General features: G+C 56.6%; 1 protein-coding gene across 3 annotated transcripts in view; it reads left to right on the top strand.

The window, feature by feature from the left end:
* The first annotated feature begins 2,165 nt into the window (after nt 1-2,165).
* H6PD (hexose-6-phosphate dehydrogenase/glucose 1-dehydrogenase) overlaps nt 2,166-18,951 on the top strand; it is a 28,366-nt gene continuing 11,580 nt past the window's right edge. The window contains exons 1-4 of one of the 3 annotated variants that reach the window (XM_047725349.1): nt 2,166-2,540; nt 6,562-6,609; nt 10,133-10,766; nt 11,828-11,945. In XM_047725349.1, coding sequence (XP_047581305.1) covers nt 2,536-2,540; nt 6,562-6,609; nt 10,133-10,766; nt 11,828-11,945 — 805 coding nt within the window. In that variant the 5' untranslated portion in view covers nt 2,166-2,535. Of the gene's footprint in view, nt 2,543-6,561; nt 6,610-7,193; nt 7,205-10,132; nt 10,767-11,827; nt 11,946-18,951 lie in introns of all 3 variants that reach the window. The other 2 variants (XM_047725350.1, XM_047725351.1) reach the window with 2 other exon arrangements.

The raw sequence follows: 18,951 nt of genomic DNA, 5'->3' as shown, positions 1-18,951 counted from the left end.
CCTGCTTCCTCCTCTCTCTCTGCCTGCTTCTCTGCCTATTTGTGATTTCTGTCTGTCAAATAAATAAATAAATAAATCTTTTTTTTTTAAAAAAGGACTTGAGGGGCACCTGGGTGGCTCAGTCAGTTAAACGTCTGCCTTCGGTTCAGGTCATGATCTCAGGGTCCTGGGGTTGAGCCCTGCATTGGGCTCCCTGCTCAGCGGGGAGCCTGCTTCCTCCCTTTCCCACTCCCCTTGCTTGTGTGCCCTCTCGCGCTATCTCTCTCACCCTGTCAAGTAAATAAATAAAGTCTTTAAAAAATTAATTTAAAAAAAGAATTTGACTTGGCTAATGGATATTTTCTTTATTTAAGATTTTATTTATTTATTTGACACAGAGAGAGAGAGAGTGAGCACAAGTAGGGAGAGTGGGAGAGGGAGAAGCAGGCTCCCTACTGAGCAGGAAGCCCAATGTGGGGCTTGATCCCAGGACCCTGGGAAGATGATGACCTGAGCTGAAGGCTAATGCTTAACGGACTGACCCACCCAGGCGCCCCCATGGGATTTAAAAAAAAAAATGCCCTCAAGGTACCCACAAATCACCCTTGTGATGGTCGTATTAGGGACCTGGGAAACGTCCCCTGGGCTCAACTGAGTTTTGGGCACCTGCCTTCTCCTATCTGTACCTCCCTTGGCCTCAGTTTACACTGCTGTGTGAGGTATGGCCCACGCAGGGTTACAGAACATGGGAAGGGCTCTTGGCCACGAGTCCGAGCATTATCCAGACTTGTTTGGCCGGCCCTGCCCCAGACCCTCTTGCCTCCTTCTAGCCCAGTGGGTACCTGGCTCCTTGACCCTCCACCCGGGTCCCACCCGGGATGGCCTTAATTCTTCCTGAGGCCTGGCAGCTCCCTGCAGGCCCCCAGATGGCCCCCTGGCCTTGGTTGCAGTGGGGCCCCACCCCCTTCAGCCTCCCGGCCTTCCTGGAACCCTCTTGCCCAATATCCTGTGTGGTAATCATGCCTGTTGGCCCCGCTCAGCTTTGCTGGCCGCTGCCAAGTTCCCTCAGCTAGTTCTCCATGCTCTATCTCTAAAGGAACCTTCCTGAAATAAAAAGCTGCTACAGGCTTTTCCTCTCCGGTCAGAATCCCCCTCCTGGGTGGCCTGCACCCTTCAGCAGAGGTGACCCTGCATTCTCCTGTCCCCGTGTTGGGAGGAAGGTGGGTCTGGAGGAGGGACAGAGAGAAGATGCTCCAGGAGTAGGGATGAGGGGGCGGGGGGGTGGGGGTGGTCTACATCCAGGAAGCGGTCCTGGGTGGCCCTGCCTTCATTAACCGAGGTCACTCGGGATTTCACTCGGGAAGGAGGAGCTGCCTCGCTCGTGGTGGGGCGCCATGAGGGGCGCTGAGAGCTCTATGGGGTTGGGAGAAAAGCAGGCACGAGGTGGCTGCGAGGTGAGGGTCAGATACTGCACGACCGTGGTGAGGACAGGGTTAGAGCACTGGCTCACTGTCCACTGAGTGCTGAAAGAAGCCGCTGACCATGTCATCTCACGTACACACCCCGCCACCACCCTGCAGAGAAGGCCGAGTCCCTTTTACTCTCTTGCAAATAAAGCCACCCAGGTGCAAGCGCCCATTTACTGAGTACTTGTCACACGCAGGGTCCCCGCTGAGGCACACCGTCTCACTGGCCCCAGTGTACAGGTTTGGGTCTTCAGGTCACATGGGTGTAAGCAGAGATGGCCCTAGCGTGCTCTGCGACCCCTGAATCACCACTTCGGGGCGTCAGAGGTGGGACGAGCCCAGCTACTCGTGCGGATGGAGAAAGGCAAGGCCAGAGGAGGTCGGGTAGCCTGGTCCACAGCTCACGCCAGGTCCCAGGGAGGACCCAGCCACCCGGCCTCCCGGCTCCCTCCACGACACCGCCACTACCCCCGGCCATTCGAGTATCTCAGAGGGCAGCGCCGCGGGCGCACAGCGGAAGCCAGCGCGCTGCGGAGAGCGCAGGAGGCGGGAGAGCAGGAGGCCCGCTCGTCCGCCCACGTGGCTCTGAAGTCCCGCCCTATCCACGCTAACCAAGAAATCCTTCGGGAGGCCCCGCCTCCCCCACCCCCGCTCCGGGGACCCCGAAGTGGGGGGCGTGGTTTCGCCTGCGCCTCCGCCCCTCGCCCCTCTCCGGGGACCCGACTGCGCGCGCGCTCCTGAGCCGCCCCACTGCGCGCGCGCGCGAGGCCACCGGGGTCTGGGGCCCAGGCCCACGGGGCCCCACGCGCTGCCCGGCCCGACGCGGCTCGGGTGCGGCAGGGAAGGGGCGGCCGGGCGGACTCGGTCCCGCGCCCTCCGCGCCCGTCGCCCCTCCTCCCCGGCTCCTCTCGGCGAAACCCGAGCGCGCGTCCGACGCGGGGCCGCGTGACGCGCACCTGTCGGGGCGGGCGGCGCTTGCGGAAGAGGATGCGCGGGGCCCCGGCCTGGCCCGAGCCCGGCCCGCCGAGCCCCGCGCCCAGCGCCGCCGCCGCCCACGTTTCCCGGAGAAGTGCCGGCAGTGACGGGCGAGATGAAGTAAGCTGCCTCCCCCGCTTGGTCTCCGGCTCCTTCGGCCGCGGGCGTCGCTGGTAGCGGCCGGCGGCTGCGCGCTCGCGCGGGGCCGAGCCCGAGGTCGGTGGGCCCCGTGGCCCAGGAGGCTGGGCGCGCGCGGCGGGAGCAACTCGGGCTTCTGGCTGGGAAGCGTCTCGCGTCTGCCCGAGTTCCTTCCCAGCCCCGCGCCCTCAAATCCTTCACTTCCTCCCCTGCAGACCCCTTGGCTGCAGGGGGCAGCCAGGCCCCTAGGCTTTCTGGAAGGAGCTCGACCGGAGGAGGAACTCAGGTGCTTTTTCCCCTGGGATCAGCTTAATCTTCGGCATTAGCCCTCAGGTTTCAGTCAGCGTCGGCAAGACCCCATCCAGTGAATAGTTTCCCAGAAGTGAACCCATCTGCATCTCTGAAAACCAGCTCGCTTAAACTTGAATGTAGTCGGAAGTGAGAACTTCTGGAAAGATCACAAACCTAAATTCTTTGCCCACCCAATCTCCTGTCCTCCCAACGGGGCCTGTGGCTCATGAAAGGGAGCGGACTGGGGGAGACGGGTGTAGAGTGGGCATATTTTAAATTATTTTCTACATTCTTTGCGGTGATGGATGGTGAGCAGACTTTTTGGGCTTAGGAGGCTAATCTTTGGGGAAGCTTTGGGAGCACCTGAGATGAAAATGCTCCCTGTTTGGCACAAACAGAGCTCATTTTTCTGAGAGTACTTTGTGTAACTTTTCTTTGAGGTACATGACTGCCCAGCCAATAACCACTCTAGGCAAACATTCAAGTTATTTTTATCCAAAGACTGGAGTTCACTAAGTTACTTTTACAGTCAGATGGTCTTAGGTCATCTAAAAGGGAAGCCAAGAGGCACCTGTGGTCATCAGTGGCCTAGCCACTTCTCACTTTTTTGGTGGAATTTGAACAAGGTAAGATGTCAGGTCGGATGCCAGATTTCCTCGTGGATTCTGCCAGACCCCGACCCAGGGGCAGAGCCGGAAGTCTGGTTTTTGCTTTTAGTTTTCCCTGAGTTGGGAGCCAGGTGGCTCTCTGTCTGGGAGAGCTCCTAACACCATTGCCCCCTAAAGTATTTTTCACAGCCATGATCTGAGCTTTTTTGGCCCAATGTTGAAATGAGGTGGATGGATCCCCATTTCACAGCTGGAGAAGAGGCCCTGGGGTCGTTAGGTGAAAGGCCTGTGGCTACAGAGTGAAGGGGTTTACGCCCCTATTCTTAAGGCCAGATTATAAATCCTTCGAGGGCTGGAGTGGGGATTTTGAACCTTTTTAACATAGTATGTCTTTGGTTTTTTTTTTTGTCAGTATGACTGGGAGGTCATGAGGCTGTTGATGAGCTGTTCCTTGGCATTTTTTTCTGTTGTGGGCTGCTCGCTTCATCTTCTAGCCGTTCCAGGAAGCTAGCAAGAAAAGTACCTTTACCCATGCTGCTATTGGTTTAATCATAACAGAAGCTACCATTTCTGGGGTGCTTACCGCATGCCAAGCATCATGCCACGTGCTTTATAGGGATTGCCCGTTTTCTGCTTCTTATCCACTTGTTTTCCTACTCTGTGGTTACAACACGCGAGAGAAATAGACTCTGTACACCCCTGTTGGAGCAGAATCGGTGTCCACGCCAATACAGTGTTTTAAATTTCACCGCTTGGGGTTGTGGTCCTGCGTTTTCCTGATAGGTGGGAGGTCTGTGCTGAGGCCAGATGGTCTGTGTTCACATCCCATCACCTCTGAGCTGCCCGTCCTGCCTTCAGTTACTTTCCCCTCGGTGCACTTTGGTTTCCTCTGTACTCCCTTCTAAAAATGGGCATAATAATGATACCTACCTCGTAGGTTGTGGCAAGAATTTAACTCCAGTGATGGATGTGAAGCTCTCGTATCGGGTGTATAGGGAAATACTCTGTAAATGTTTCTCTTACTAGTAATAGTGTTGGTAGAGTTAGGAAGCTGCTGTGCCTGGGTGCCGTGTCACAGTGCTTGAGGTCAGCTGTAGACACGTTTTCCTTCATGCCGTCGTTTAGATGCAAATGGCTCCTACACAGGTGGCAGGAGCCTTCTACTGATGGGATTTTATTGGCTCATTCAGCACATCCTTAGAGTGTAACCTCTGCGTGTGCCGGGCCCCATTTTGGATACTGAAGATAAACACAAAACCCCCTGCCCTTGTTGGCACTTACATTCTTGAGGGAAGGGGCAGTGGAGAATAAACCAAACAAATACACTTTCCAAGTCAGTATATTAGAAACTGATACGTACTGCAGAGAGAAAGCAGGGAGTGGGAGGGGGGTGGGAGGTTTGCAGTTTTCCGGAGTCGGCTGAGAAAGCCTCACAGAGAAGGTGACATTTCAACAAAGAATTCAAGTCAGTGAGGAAGTGAAGCATGTGGACATCAGCAGGGAAAAGTAGGTCAGGGAGAGTGAACAGCAAGTACAAAGGCCCTGAGGCAGGAGGATGGGAAGCTGGAGCCTAGAGAGGGGCAAGTGGCAGAGGAGAGCAAGGAGGTAATAGGTGGAAGGCCACTGAAAAGGCCACTGAATGTCATGTTCGGGGAAGGACAGAAGCGGAAGGCCAATTAGATGGTTCTACAGTAATCCAAACAGAGGTGATGGTGGCTGGGAGCAGAGTGCGGTGGCGGAAGGTGGTGAGTAGTTGTGTTCTGGGTAAATTTTGGTGACAGAAATTATAGGATGTGCTACCAGATCCCATGACACCCCCTCCCCCCACCAAGTTTCTACCCTCAGCACCTGGAAGGATAGAGTTGTCATTTACCGAGGCTGGGGAAATTTGCATTTGGAGCAGGCTGGGGGAGAAGTCTGTTCAGTTTTGAACAGAGTTAAGTCTTGTAGGCACGCAGCTGTTGGCGTCGGAGTACCCACTGATTGTGTGAGCCTGGAGTTGAGGGGGAGAAAGCCCAGAATGGAGATGAAGGCCTGGTGTTGTGTGCTGGTAAATGTGTAACGACTCAGCGGGGGCGGGGGTTGGTGATGGGGAAGGAGCCCGATTTACAGCATTTGCCAATATCTGTGGTGCAATATTCTTGCGCTGGCCACGGCGAGCCTCCCAGTATGGAATACCTTCACCTTACAGATACCATAGCTGCCAATAATCCAGGAGCACAGGTGGAGAGGAAAAGGCAGTCAAATAATTAGGAAATGATGAGCCGTAATAAGCATTTATTACTTTTGTTTTTAATACAGTTTATTTGCTTATAAGTTTGATTTGGTTTTAATAATGGCTGAATTTAACACCTGGCTTGAAAAATTCCTGAAAATGCAGCAGTTGCATCTTGTGTCCCGGTGCAGGTGGCTTGAGCACACCCCTGGGGTCACGGGAACCCAAGACAACGAAAGAGGTGATAGGTGAAGGCTTCTCTGGGATCAGGGAGGGAAAAGGGTCCCAGAGCCTGGTCTTACAACTCTTGTCCCCAGTCTCGCCCCAAGGGGGACAAGTAGGGAAGGGGTACAGGTCTCACAGCAGCTGAAGGGCTTGACTTGCACCAAACGTGGCTGTGTTTGGTGCCGATGGGCCCGAACAGGGAGAACATAGGAAAAACCCTGGAGTCAGTGATCATAGAGGGGACTAGGCACGTGTCCCCCCACCCCCTTTGGTTAGAAATGATCTTCAGTTTGAAGTCTTGTTTTACTCCCACACATTCTTTCAAAAATTCCAAACTCCCAGGCTGTGATTTGGAGAAAACGTCCCTCCTTCCTGCTTGGCAAACAGAAGGTAGAGGTCAAAGGTGTCAGTGTGGCGTTGGGAAAGAAAACAGGGCTGCAGCAGCCACCGACCTTTACCTCCTCGCTCCTTTCTCCCGCCCCTTGTCTGCTGGGAATAGAGGACCAGAGCTGTTTCCTCCCGTGGTTTACCGGAAACCACCCTGCCCCGGGAGCGCCAGCACACGCTGTGTCTGTGCTCGGTCTGGTCAGGCACGGCTGCGGGGGTGCTCCCCAGAAACAAAGGTGGGAACCCTGGTTCTAATCCTCGCCCTCTCGTTGGCCAGGTCAGCGCTCACAGCTCTGGGAATGTTGGCCGAGCTGTACTTTAAAAGGTGAGTCTGTCTACCAGATGCCTGATGGGAGCCCGTCCGGCTGGGCTGGGGGGGGGCATGGAATGTGCCCCCGACTGTGGCTGCAAGCCCCATTAGGCCTGCTGCTAAGAGGATCCTGTCCGAAGAAGGTCTTCCTCCAGCCGCGCAGCCGGGTGCGTGCGCTTCCTGGTGCAGTGTTTCTGGGAAGGACCTTGAATAACAATTGTTATAAATGAAATTGCATCCTCCCTGCAGGTAAAGCTTCAGAGAGGCTTGTCTGAACTTCTGAATGACACAAGTTAGCCGCTCCTTGCTCCCCGCTGAGTGCTCTTTCCCTGGCCTTGCCGCAGGGCTGAGGTCTCAGCCCCTGACTGCCCAGTGGACAGGCGGAGCTGGCATCTCCCTGATAGGAGGGGGCTTGTCTCCTTTCCGTGGAGAGCTCGGGATCTGGGGGCAGCCAGGTGGCGGTCCTCCAGCCAAGTGTCTTCCTGTCATAGACGAGGAGCTGCGGCCTGGGCCAGGCCCGCGGTCCTTCTGGGCCGGAGCTCTTCCAGCAGTGGTTTTCTTATTGACTTGTTAATTAAAAATAGAAACCGCTCCGGGCAGTCCCGGCTGTTGGAACCCCACATCCATGCTTCGGGGCTCACTTCGAGTGTGTAATGTTAGGAGGCGTCCCCAGGCCTGTTCTCCCAGAACAGGAGGTGGGAGGCAGGGCCGCAGAAGGACCTTCAGGAACCTCGCGGCACACCAGAGGCGAGAGCAGCACTGAGGGTCGGAGACATCTGCCTTCCCTGTGGCCTCTCCCCTGCTCCCGGGCTGGGACCCTGATCTTGACTTGGGTGGGCAGCTCCTCTGAGCCTGTTTATGTCCCTGTGGGGGCAGCAGGGAGGACAGCTATACCCGTCGCTGGCCGCCCCTTCTCAGGGAAGGGCATCGGGATGGGGCTGGGCAGTGGGACGGGAATGCCAGTCTGTCCCTCCACGTTGCGTTCTGCAGCCCCTGAGACGGGGGCTGTGTGCAGGTTCTTCTGACACTAGTGGCACTGTGTCCCCCCCCCCCCACCTTAGGAGCCACGAGGGGCCTTCCATTTAGCTCAGGTAGTCAACGTAGGGGTTTGTCACCTGTGTCACCTCAGCTCATCCTTCCAACCCCCCATTTAGTTTGGTGGTATTGGCCCGGTTCTATAGTTAGGGAATGAGGGCTCAGACTGAGCAGGTGACTTAAGTAGATCCCACAGCTCAGAGGAGGTGGTCTTGAGCCTGGTCCTCGGTTCGAAATGCCACATTCCTGCACTGGACTGTGGAAACTGCTGGGCATGGTAACTGGGGGCTCCAGCTTTGGGACATACCAATTCAGCAGTCTTCTGGGGTGGGGGTAGAGGTCCTGGCCCCTGGGGCTCCCTCACTTGCCTGTCCGGGCTCTCTGAGGTTCCCGAGCTCCTCCTCTTGTCCCTGGCACGTCTAGGGTCCTGGCTGCCCGTGCCGGATCAGGAGCCCTGAGCCGCAGCCTGCCAGCTGGAGGCTCCTCCTTCTCCAGGCTCTTCTCCGGGCTTCGGATTTCTCGCTGCCTCTTTCCCGCACTGACCTTGCAGCTTTTTCTTCCCTCTAGACAGGGGCGATTGCCAGTTCAGAAAGAAACGCATGAAGGGCCAAGGACAGGGATTGGGAAGCGGCAGAAGAAAGTAGAATGGTCCCTCGGCCCATCTGATTTGGGAGTGAGCGTGCAGGTGGGGTGAGAGTGGAAGGGGAGGCCCGGGAGGCCGCTCAGCTGGTCCCGGGAGCTTCCGCTTAGAGCCCCGGTGGTGGACATGTCTGGTGTGCGGACACTGCTGTGGCCCCCTCACCTTGGTTCGGCCACTGACCCAGAGATGAGGAGGCAGAGGGGAAGGTGGGCTGCGGGGAGCTGCTGTCAGAGGGCATCTCTGGTCCCTCAAGATGGAGGACAGCATAGGCGTGCAGGAAGGCAGGCTGGCCAGGTGTCTCTTTAAACCTCAGTTTCCCTACTTGAACAACAGATTAGAGCCTCCAGGTCGAGAGTTGGGTTAGTCCTTCACCTGGAAACGCCTGCTGTCTGTGATCTTGAGTCCTCCTTCGGTGTTCCGGCGTCCCCGGCTGGGCCCCAGTGCCCTGTGATTTTGGAGAGCCGAGTTACTGGCCACCATGACTTTCCCTGTCACCACTTCTCCCTTTCCCCCAAAGCACTGGCCTTGCTGGGAAACGAACAGGGGAGCTGAGGAGTAGGAATGGGGCACATTAAGCCCCACAGCCTGGGTCAGAACAGAAGGCAACATAAAGCAAATTCACTGGTGACTTTGTGGCAGGTCCGAGGCCTCTGGCCTTTCCTGTGAGTCAGCTGCTGTAAGCGAGGCTGGAAACCAGCCCAGGGAGAGGCCCCCTCAGGGAGGCTGCGGCAGGCATTTGCTGGGTGGCAGCTCTGGGGACAGAGAGCCTGGTGCCTGTCCGGCTGCCCCTTCCTCACCCAGGCCCCTTCACCATCTGGGCTTCGGCTTTGCTGTCTGCAGAAGGGAAACCGTCACAGAATCTATGCCGCTGGTCCTTTTCCAGGGCTTTCTTCTGGATGCAGCGAGCTCTTCTGTGCTAAGGACTGAGTTGAGTGCTGCTGCTGTCATTGGCCGACCACCATGACAGCCACTGCTTCTCTAATGCTTCCTGGATCCTAGGCAGTGTCCTGAGCATTTGTAATTATCAACTCATTTGTCCTTGTAATAACTGTGTGGCGTAGGTCACTCTTACCCCCACTGCATATGAGGAAACTGAGGCACGGAGAGGTTAAACCCTTGTTCAAGGTCTAACAGGCGTTGCGCTGGGATTCAACCTCAGCTGTTTCCAGAGATTATGTTTTGGTTTAGTATTTTATTTTAATTAAACTCATACCCAGCGTGGAGCCCAGCGTTGGGCCTGAGTTCACGACCCTGAGATCAAGACCTGAGCTGAGACACTCACGCTTATCCGACTGAGCCACCCAGGTGCCCCCAGCGTCTTTGTTTTTAATCACTGCACTGTAGCAGTTACCGATAATCATTTTGTGCATGGAGCCCAGAGAATGTGGGAAAAACAAAGGGAGGAGTGAGAGGGGGTGATCGTAGCTTCTCGTAGTTCTGGCCTGTCACCTGAAGGCCTGCTCCCTATTCCCAACGTGCCCCAGTGGTCCTGGCGCCCTGTGCTCACAGATGAGCCTGGCCGTGGTCGGAGAGTGGACGGCTCAATCCCTCGGCTGCCCTGAGGGCCTCTCTGGTGCTTCCCGAACACCATGGCCCGCCTCTAGCAAGGAGCCTACCCCCTTCTCGGGCTTAGTCCCTGCTTACAGGGTAGGCTCCCTACCCACCAGCTTCCCGGCACAGAAGCCAGGCTGCTGCAGAGGGAGGGGCAGGCTGTGGGATTATAACACTTTCTGAGAAAACACGTGGTGGTTTTCTGCCAGGCAGGAAATGTTCGATGACCTAGAAATGTGTTTACCTCCAGGTCCCAGTGCCTGACCCATGTCTGATCCTTCCTTGTTCCTTGTGTGTCTTCCCTCTGCCCAGGTGGCCTTGCTGGAAGACGCCAGCCGTGGCAGTGTGCCTGGTCCTTCTGGCCGGCCTGCAGGCCCAGGATCTCCAGGGACATGTCTCCATAATCCTGCTGGGAGCGACCGGAGACCTGGCCAGGAAATACTTATGGCAGGGACTGTTCCAGCTGTACCTGGATGAGGTGGGGAAGGGCTACAGTTTCAGCTTCCATGGGGCTGCTCTGACGTCCACCAAGCAGGGCCAGGAGTTCGTCGCCAAGGTCCTGGAGTCCCTCTCCTGTCCTGAGGACGTGGCTCCCGAGCGCTGTGCCGAACTCAGGGGCCGGTTCCAGCAGCTGAGCCAGTACCGCCGCCTGAGGACGAGCGAGGACTATATGGCCCTGAGCAAGGACATAGAGGCACAGCTCCAACACGAAGGCCTCCGGGAGGCTGGCAGGATTTTCTACTTCTCGGTGCCACCCTTCGCCTACGCGGACATTGCCCGCAGCATGAACAGCAGCTGCCGTCCAGGCCCCGGCGCCTGGCTGCGGGTTGTCCTGGAGAAGCCCTTTGGCCACGACCGCCTCTCTGCCCAGCAGCTGGCCACGGAACTTAGGAGCTTTTTCCAAGAGGAGGAGATGTACCGGGTGGACCATTACCTGGGCAAGCAGGTGAGCTTCTGCAGGGGGCGTGCCGGGGATGGCGTGAGCTGGGCGTGGGAGACCCCACTGACACAGCCACGCTGCTGCTTGTGGGATGAGGCCCAGAGCCTTGTGAAATTGGAGCTCCCGTGGCTGTCCTGCAGGTGGGCAGGTGGCGAGAGGCTGAAGGAAGAGCTGAGCAGCCAGGCCAGGATGCGTGGCCCTCGTCCGCGTGGCCCTCGTCTGCGTGGCCAGCGCTTTGTTTCTCATTGCCCTGTGGCCTCTGCACAGGTGTCTGCCTGGCTTCCTGTGGGTCGTGGGGTGGGAATTAGAATGAACTTATTCCACACCCATCTGCCTTTTCTTAGTGTCTCTGTCCTCCTGAGGTCTGTTTTGAGCCAGAAGGCTGGCAATGAGATCTTCCAGTGAGCAGGGACCGTACGGTTCCGTGGTGGAGCCTGGGGCTGAGCTCCCGGGTAAGGCAGGCCGCCTGGCCACTTCGCTCCGAGCCTGCCCTGCCCTCCAGGTGCCACTGGAGCATCTCTTCCTAGAAACCGCAGCAGAGAGCGCACAGCGCAGTCTTCCTCAGTACTGACCAGGCTGGTGGGCCTGCGGCCATGTAGGGGGACACCTCCCAGTCCTCCAGGACAGAGGCGTCGCCATCTAGCCAGCCCTGTGTGCAGCTGCAGCGTTCCCGAAGAGTGCGCCTCAGACCAGGGTCTGACCTGGAGAGGTTTTCCCTTGCTTCTGGGGAAACGAGAAAAGCGCACTTCCTGAATACATCCAGTCTGAAGTTTTTCTTGCTCCTTTTTTGGCGTTAAAGTAGCTTTCTTTCATGAGAAGTTGACGGTGATAGAAGGTAAGTAATCTTAAATATGCTTTTCCTTGCAAAATAAAATGCTGCTGATCCTGTGGAGGTCACTTAACAGTTCTTGGAGTCTTCATGGAGCGGGGACGTCCTGAGACCCAGGGACGAGGGCTCCTGAGAGCATCTGGGAGTGGGGGGTAGAGGAGTTGGGGCCCTTCCTTGGAGTCAGGATTCGTTCTTCACCCTGAGAACTGGCAGCGTAACCAGTCTCCTTCCCTGGCAGGCCGTGGCTCAGATCCTGCCTTTCCGAGACCAGAACCGCAAGGCCTTGGACGGCCTCTGGAACCGGCACCATGTGGAGCGGGTGGAGATCATCATGAAGGAGACGGTGGACGCAGAAGGTGCTTGAGGGTCCCCCGCTCTGTGGCCTGCACCGGCCCTGTGCCTGGTGAGGTGGTGGGCTGAAGGCTCCCATGGCCGGTGCTTCTGGGTGGGAGGTTTTGGCTGGCATGTGGTCTCAGCTCTGGACCAGGCTAAGCCCCGGGGCGCCTGCAGACGAAGCCCTTGCGGTCCTCGCTGCCCTCTGGGAGTGCAGACCTGAGTTTTACGTGGACATGGTGCAGACCCTCCGGGTGGCGTGAGGGCCTCTCGGGCTTTGAGAGTGTGCAGGGGGCGCCAGCTGTCTCTATGCTTCTCCTCACCTGCTCCTCCCCTCCCCTCCCTCCTGTTTGCTGGTTCCAGCTCGGCTGCCGCTCTCTCGGGGAGCTTTGCTCAGGGGCCTTCTCCACGAGGTCGGCTCCCATCAGGCTCTCGGAGCACCACGTGCCTCCCTTCTCCGCCCTCCAGGCTTTTCTGGGTCTTCCCCGGGCCTGTACGCGTCTCCGCAGACCCTGGGCGCCAGGCCCCTCCTTTCTGGCCCCTGGCACACTCATCAGAGGGCCAAGCAAACACCGAGGGAATGAGCGGCGCTGGCCTGGGGGCTGGGGCCTGTCTCTGCCGGGTGACCCCGGCACATGTCACTTCCCTGCTCAGTGAGGCGGCGCGTACATGGCCGCGGCTCCTGAGGCTGCCAGGAGCTCTGGCCTTTGGGGAGTTCTCCACCTGCTGGGAGCGTGTTGTTACGATCAAACCGTCTGTTCTTACCCAAGATGGTAAAAGCTCATTATTCTTACGTCAGTCCCCCCAGGGGCCGAATGAGGTGGGTTCTCATTAGCCTCCGCCTACAGGTGCGGTTTGGGGACGTGCCCGAGGTCACGGGGCTGGAGGTGGTAGGCCGGGCCCTCGGGGTGCAGTCTGGCTCTGGCCCCCAGGCTGGGCACTGCTGCCTCCCGTTTGTCCCATGGACTCTCTCTGCAGCCCGAGCTAGAGGCTCCGAGGCTGCTGTCCCCCCCCGCCCCCCGCACAGTGTGCCCTTGGGCACACCCTTCAGGCCCAGGTTGGGGGGTCCGGGAGGTCTGTGTCCTTCTATTTGCCTTTTCCTCTTCTTTCTCCTTCCCTCGGTTACTCTCTCCAGCTTCCCTCCCTTCAAGTATGTCCAGTGCTGGAGGCTCTGTGCGAGGAAGGTGGCCGTGCGGAGGGTGTGAGGCCCAGCTCTGCCCCCGCCACCGCACAGGTTCACTGGGGAGAGGGTGTCTTGGGAGAGACTCCAAAACGAACCACACAGGCAGGCAGTGGGAGGGCTGGGGGCCTGGGGCCTGGGAGCCACGGCTCTGAGGGCATCGCTGTCTTCAAGAGGAGCTTGGTTTCTCCGGTCGGGAGCCCATACCAGAACAGAGGCCCTCTCCCCACTGCGCTGAGCCTTTGTGAGTCTCAGGAACCCGCCTCGACCCTCCCAGCTTTCCCTCCTGTCCTCAGCAGGGCTCAGGCTGAGCCTCCTTGTGCCTGTGTCCTCGTGGGGGCCGCGTTCTTTTTTTATCTGCAGAGGGAGGAGCTTCAGACCTGGGGCTGAGAGCCTGGGGCAGGCTGGGAAGCTGCCGCTGTCACCCCTCTGTAGGCCAGCACCAGTTTCTGCCTGGACTTGTCTCAGCCACCAGCAGGGCTGGGACACTGGGTCCCCGCCCCCATTTCTGTCAAGTCCTTCCTGTGCCCACCCTGGGCTGGGGAGGGGCTGTGGTGTCTGGGTTACCGGTTGTGCTGTTGCCCCTTATTCCTTCCAACCCTCTTGCCCCTTTCTTTTCCCTTTTGGTTTCTCATGTCATTTGTAGGTTTGGGTTTTTTTTGTGTGTGTGTGTGAACCCTGTGGAGCCAGGGGCCAGGCAAACTGCAAGCCGGCTCATCCCAGCAAAGGTACTTTGGGATTTTGGAAAAAGGAAAGGAGAAAGCAAGACCAAAAGGCAGGCAGAGGCCTGGGCAGGTCTATTTGCCAAGGCCTGGCCCGAGGCAGGGAGAATCTCCGGTTTGGAGAGCAGCGGACAGCCATACTCCAGGAGGGAGGGGACAGCGGCTCTGCCTTCCAGACTGCTGTGTGGGACCCAGGCAGAGGCCCAGCTGCCTGCAGGGTGTGGGTTCTGAGGGGAAGGTCTCCCTGCTGCCATGCCCCAGAGCACAAGGCTTTTTCACTCAGTGGGCCCTGTGCCTTCAGCCCAGAGGCACAGAGAGACCCAGAGCAAGCAGGCAGCAGGGGACCCACTAGCCCCTGAGGGGCTTGGGACCAGTAAGGGAGTGACCAGCGGGCTCCTTCAGCTGCTTGTGCCCTTCGGAGATGGCCGGTGGGACTGCAGCTGTCCTGGGGGTTGGATCTCCTTGGTCGGGCTGTTTGCCTGCGGGTCGCATACTTGGACCCAGACCAGGTTAATGGGGGCTGACTTCCCACTACTGTGCTCGTCCCCATAGCAAGTAGGGCCTCTGGCAACAGTGTGCTCTCCCTGATTCCTGAGCATTGGGGACCCAGAAGGACAAGCATTCTCTGCATATTTGGAAAGTGGCCTGGTGTATCTCTGGGGGCTTAAACACTAATCCTCACTGTCCCCTCTGGGTCCTGCTTTGGAGCCCGTCCCTCAGGGGGCCCCTTATAGACACACTTTAGTTGAGGCTGGAGGGAGAGGGCAGGAGATGTGGGCCCTGCAGCTACCTCCCATGCCCAGGGAGCCCTGTGACCAGCACATCAGGGCGTGGGCTGTGCCTTCTCCTGGGGTTGGGGATGGGAAGCAGGCAGGAGGAAGGACTGCGCTCCTGCTGGAGGTCACCATGCCTTGCTGTGGTTCAGTGTGCTTAGCAGGCGAGCTGCTGCAGTGAGACTGAGTGTGGTCTGGAAGTTTCGGAGGTGGGATTTAGAGCCCAGTAGTCTGATGTGGAGCTTCAGAAGGGCAGAGTGCAGTGGCCATCTCCCTTCTCCGGATTCCCCACCCCTTTCCCCGGGGCCTGCATAGCCCTTGCTGACTCCTGGGAGGGGAGGCTCCAGGGTGGCCCTGCTGTTGGTGGCACGCCAGGCCTGGGAAAAGGAGCACTCCGGTTCCAAGCTGCTGCAGGCCCTGGGAAGGGGATTTCCGAGTGGCAAGGTCGCTTGGATATCTCCTCTCACCCCCTAAACATCCAAGTGGGTGAGGCTGGCTGCCCCACCTTCTGGGGCTGTGTGAGCAGCTCTCTCCTTCCTTGCCACAGCCTGGAGTTGGAGTTGCCCGCCTGCCTTGTCACCGCACAGCAGGAGGGAGCGAGCAGGAAGGGGGGAGGAAGGGAAGAGCATCCTTCCCTGTCCCAGGTCCCTGCTCCTCTCAGTCTCATCTGGGGCACCGCTCTCAGAGCCACAGAAACCCTGGGGGGCTGGGCTGTCCTGAAGCTGCAGCACCCTGGGCTGTACAAGGAGTGACCTTGGCTGGGCTGTGCGGCGGGGTGGAGAGGACCCCTGCTGGCCCTCACTGTGGCCACCGGGGGGCCTCGTGGGAAGGAGGGCTGCATCACGAGTGGCCCAAGGAACAGCCGTCCAGGCTGGGCTGCCCTCTCTTCTGGTGGCGCAGGAATGTGATCCAAGGTCTGTGGCCCCTCAGAACCCCAGTTTCTGACCATTGTGCCTGTGGCCACAGGGTCTGCCCAGGCCCTTGGCATTGGCCTTCCTGCCAGGATGTGCTCAGAGCGTCTCTGTGTCTCTTTGCTGCCCTACTTTCTCCTCTGCGTGGAAGGCTTTTTTTTTTTTTTTTTTTGGCAGGAAGAAAGAGGGAGACTTCCTGAGGATGGTGTATCTGTCCCTGCCTGGGAGGGTCCCTGTTCCCACAGTGGGGAAGGATCGTGGTGCATACTGACCTCTGAGGGTCAGAGTGGCTGCGTCGTGCCTCTTGCACAGGGACCAAGGCGGCCTGGGTCCTCCCAGCTGCGTGCCTGCTGTCCCGCCATCCAGCCTGGTGTGTCCCCTCTTCAGGGCTGTCTTCAGGGTGAGCTCAGGGAGCTGCCAGCCCTCCTGACTGGAGAGAACCCCGGCCAGCCAGCAGACCTGCTCTCTCCTTGGCCCTCCCCGCTTTTTATTCTTAGTTACCCTGAAGGTCCTGGGAGGGTATCACAGCGAGCTTTCAGTTTTGTTGTTCTTAACTCCGTGTTTTCCTGGGAAGATCCAGATCTCCACAGCACGGAGGCAATGGGGAGGGGGGTTCTGGTCCTGGTTCTGAAGCGTGTGCTTCGCAGCACATCTCTGTATGATGATGGTAACCCCCATTACCTCTCTCGGGGTTGTTTTAAGGATGAAATGAAATCACATACATGGAAATACTTGACAAAGGAGAATGCTGTTCTTCCAAGCCGACAAGGAGAGGGAGTGGCAGTGTTCTCCATGGTTCCCTGTGACTTCTCTGTGACCCGTGCTGGCTGATGTATAGACCCTCGTTGGTCTGTAATGCTCCTTTGTGTCCGTCCTTCACCTGATAGCGTCTCTCTGTCTCATATATGTATGTGAATGTGTTTAAACTTCCACGATTCAACAGTCTGTAGTGTATAAGCTCTGTATTTCTGTTCTGTTTGTGTCACAGAAAATGAATCGCCCCATTATGAGGTGTTTTGGTTGTTTTCACTTTTTGTTATTTTAAATAGGACGTTGCAAGCTTCTAAAAAATTAGGATATAATTCACATATAAAATGTACCCTTTTAGGGACGCCTGGGTGCCTCAGTTGGTTAAGCAGCTGCCTTCAGCTCAGGTCATGATCCCAGGGTCCTGGGATCCAGCCCCTCATCGGGCTCTCTGCTCCGCGGGGAGCTTGTTTTTCCCTCTCTCTCTGCCTGCCTCTCTGCCTACTTGTGATCTCTGTCTGTCAAATAAATAAAATCTTAAAAATAAAAAAGAAAATGTACCCTCTTAAAGTGTACAGTTCGGTAGTTGACATATTCACCAAGTTGTTCAACCGCTGTCGTTCTAGAACATTTATGAGCATTAAAAAAATATTTTCTGGGGGCGCCTGGGTGGCTCAGTGGTTAAGCCGCTGCCTTCAGCTCAGGTCATGATCTCAGGGTCCTGGGATCGAGCCCCGCATCGGGCTCTCTGCTCTGCGGGGAGCCTGCTTCCTCCCCTCTCTCTGCCTGCCTCTCTGCCTGCTTGTGATCTCTCTCTCTGTGTCAAATAAATAAAATAAAATCTTAAAAAAAAAAAATTTTTCTGTTTGAGTATGCTTCTGAAGTGGAATTACTGGGCCACACGGTGGAAATGACTTTGTAGCTCATGTTGCATCTTATTAGACTGTTTTCTAGAACATCTGCAACAGTGTGTCCGTATCTAGTTTTCCTATAGCTTTGCCTGCATGGGGGTGCTCCTGTCCTTCCTGTCCTTCCTGTCCTTGCCAGTTTGGTGGGTTTGTGGGAATCTTCTTCTTCTTCTTCTTCTTCTTTTTTTTTTTTAAGATTTTATTTATTTATTAGACAGCAAGAGAGGGACTACAAGAAGTGGGGTGGGAGAGAGAGAGAAGCAGATTCCCTACTGAGCAGGGAGCCCAATGTGGCCCCCCACTTTTTCTAAGCTCGCATTTTTAAAGAAAGATTTTATTTATTTATTTGACAGACAGAGATCACAAGTAGGCAGAGAGGCAGGCAGAGAGAGAGAGGAGGAAGCAGGCACCCCGCGGAGCAGAGAGCTCAATGCGGGGCTCGATCTCAGGACAATGGGATCATGACCTGAACCGAAGGCAGAGGCTTTAACCCCCTGAACCACCCAGGCGCCCGTCTAAGCTTGCATTTTTAAGTAATCTCTATATCCAACGTGGGGCTCAGACTCATAACCCCGAGATAAGGAGTTGCGTGCTCTACCAGCTGGGCCAGCCAGGTGCCCCATGGGAGTCGTCTTTAAGTACGTGGGACACTGCTTCTCAACATCCCATCTCGATGGGATGCTAACCCACGAAGGTTTGAGCGGCAGCACAGCTGAGGGGCAAAGCGGGTCTCCCATGCTGGTGATGTTGCGATCTTGTGATCTTGGACGGTGCTGGACTTGAGCCGTGGGGAAGCCGGGCTGTTGGAGGGCTTGCTTCCACTTTTCCGATGTGGTCGAGACTTTTTCTGTCCTTGTTCATCCATCAGTGGGTTCTTCACCCTCAGCTTTCAGTCTCGGAAAGGATAGCAGGAGTCAGTATAGATATTTTCAGGAAAAATCAGCCACAATAACTGGTGGTCACTAGGGAAAAAACCGGAGCAGTTGGCATTGTCAGGAGAACGGGGCCCCGACTTGACTTCCTGTCCTGTGGTTGTCTCTCCGGCAGAGGTGAGGCGAAAAGGCAGAAGGAACCAGGAAGGGATGGGAGGCTGTGCTAAACATGGACGACCCCCGAAGCTTGAAATTAAGGAGTAAAGGAAGCTCTCTTTTACCCAGCGGGTGGCATACCTGTGAAGTGCGTTCTCCCCATGGATGGAGAGAGGATAAAAATAGGAAGAGGGCTACTGAGGGGTTTGTTAAGCTAATGAGTAGTAAACAGATACAGGGCTTTTAAGGATCCTGCTGTGTTCCTCCATCCAAAATTCATCTGTTCTCTAAGCTTTAAATATCCTATTTATACTTTTAAACCTGTAATTCACGGATTCCAGGACACCTTTTTTTTTTTTTACACTTGACCATCTCTGAAGTTGCATGTACTACTGATGGGTGCCGTGGTTGACGTGACCAACGGCTCGTCCATTTCTTAGCGGTTGTAAAACAGTGATGCCTTTGCCATCGTGGGCATTTGGGATTTCATGAAATTCAGGATATCTCTAGCCCTCATTGCCTGCGGCCTTCTTGATACCGTCACCACTGCACATTCAGCAGATTTTGAATGTAAACTGTCATTGAATTTCTCTCAGGAAACACCAGCTGCGTTTTCAGACTTCTTTATTTCCAGATGATGATGGTCCCCTGTGTCACCTGGCCGGTAGCCCCTCTCTTGCAGCTCCTGTAATAACACAGATCCTAGCCAGGACCTCCCAGCGCCTCCTGTGTGCCAGGCACCGTTCCCAGCCCCGTACAT

This window comes from Lutra lutra, chromosome 4 (genome assembly GCF_902655055.1).
Source record: "Lutra lutra chromosome 4, mLutLut1.2, whole genome shotgun sequence".
In the NCBI taxonomy this organism is placed as follows: Eukaryota; Metazoa; Chordata; class Mammalia; order Carnivora; family Mustelidae; genus Lutra; species Lutra lutra.
Note: the sequence above shows the minus strand (reverse complement) of the source record. Positions and strands in the feature narration are given on the sequence as shown.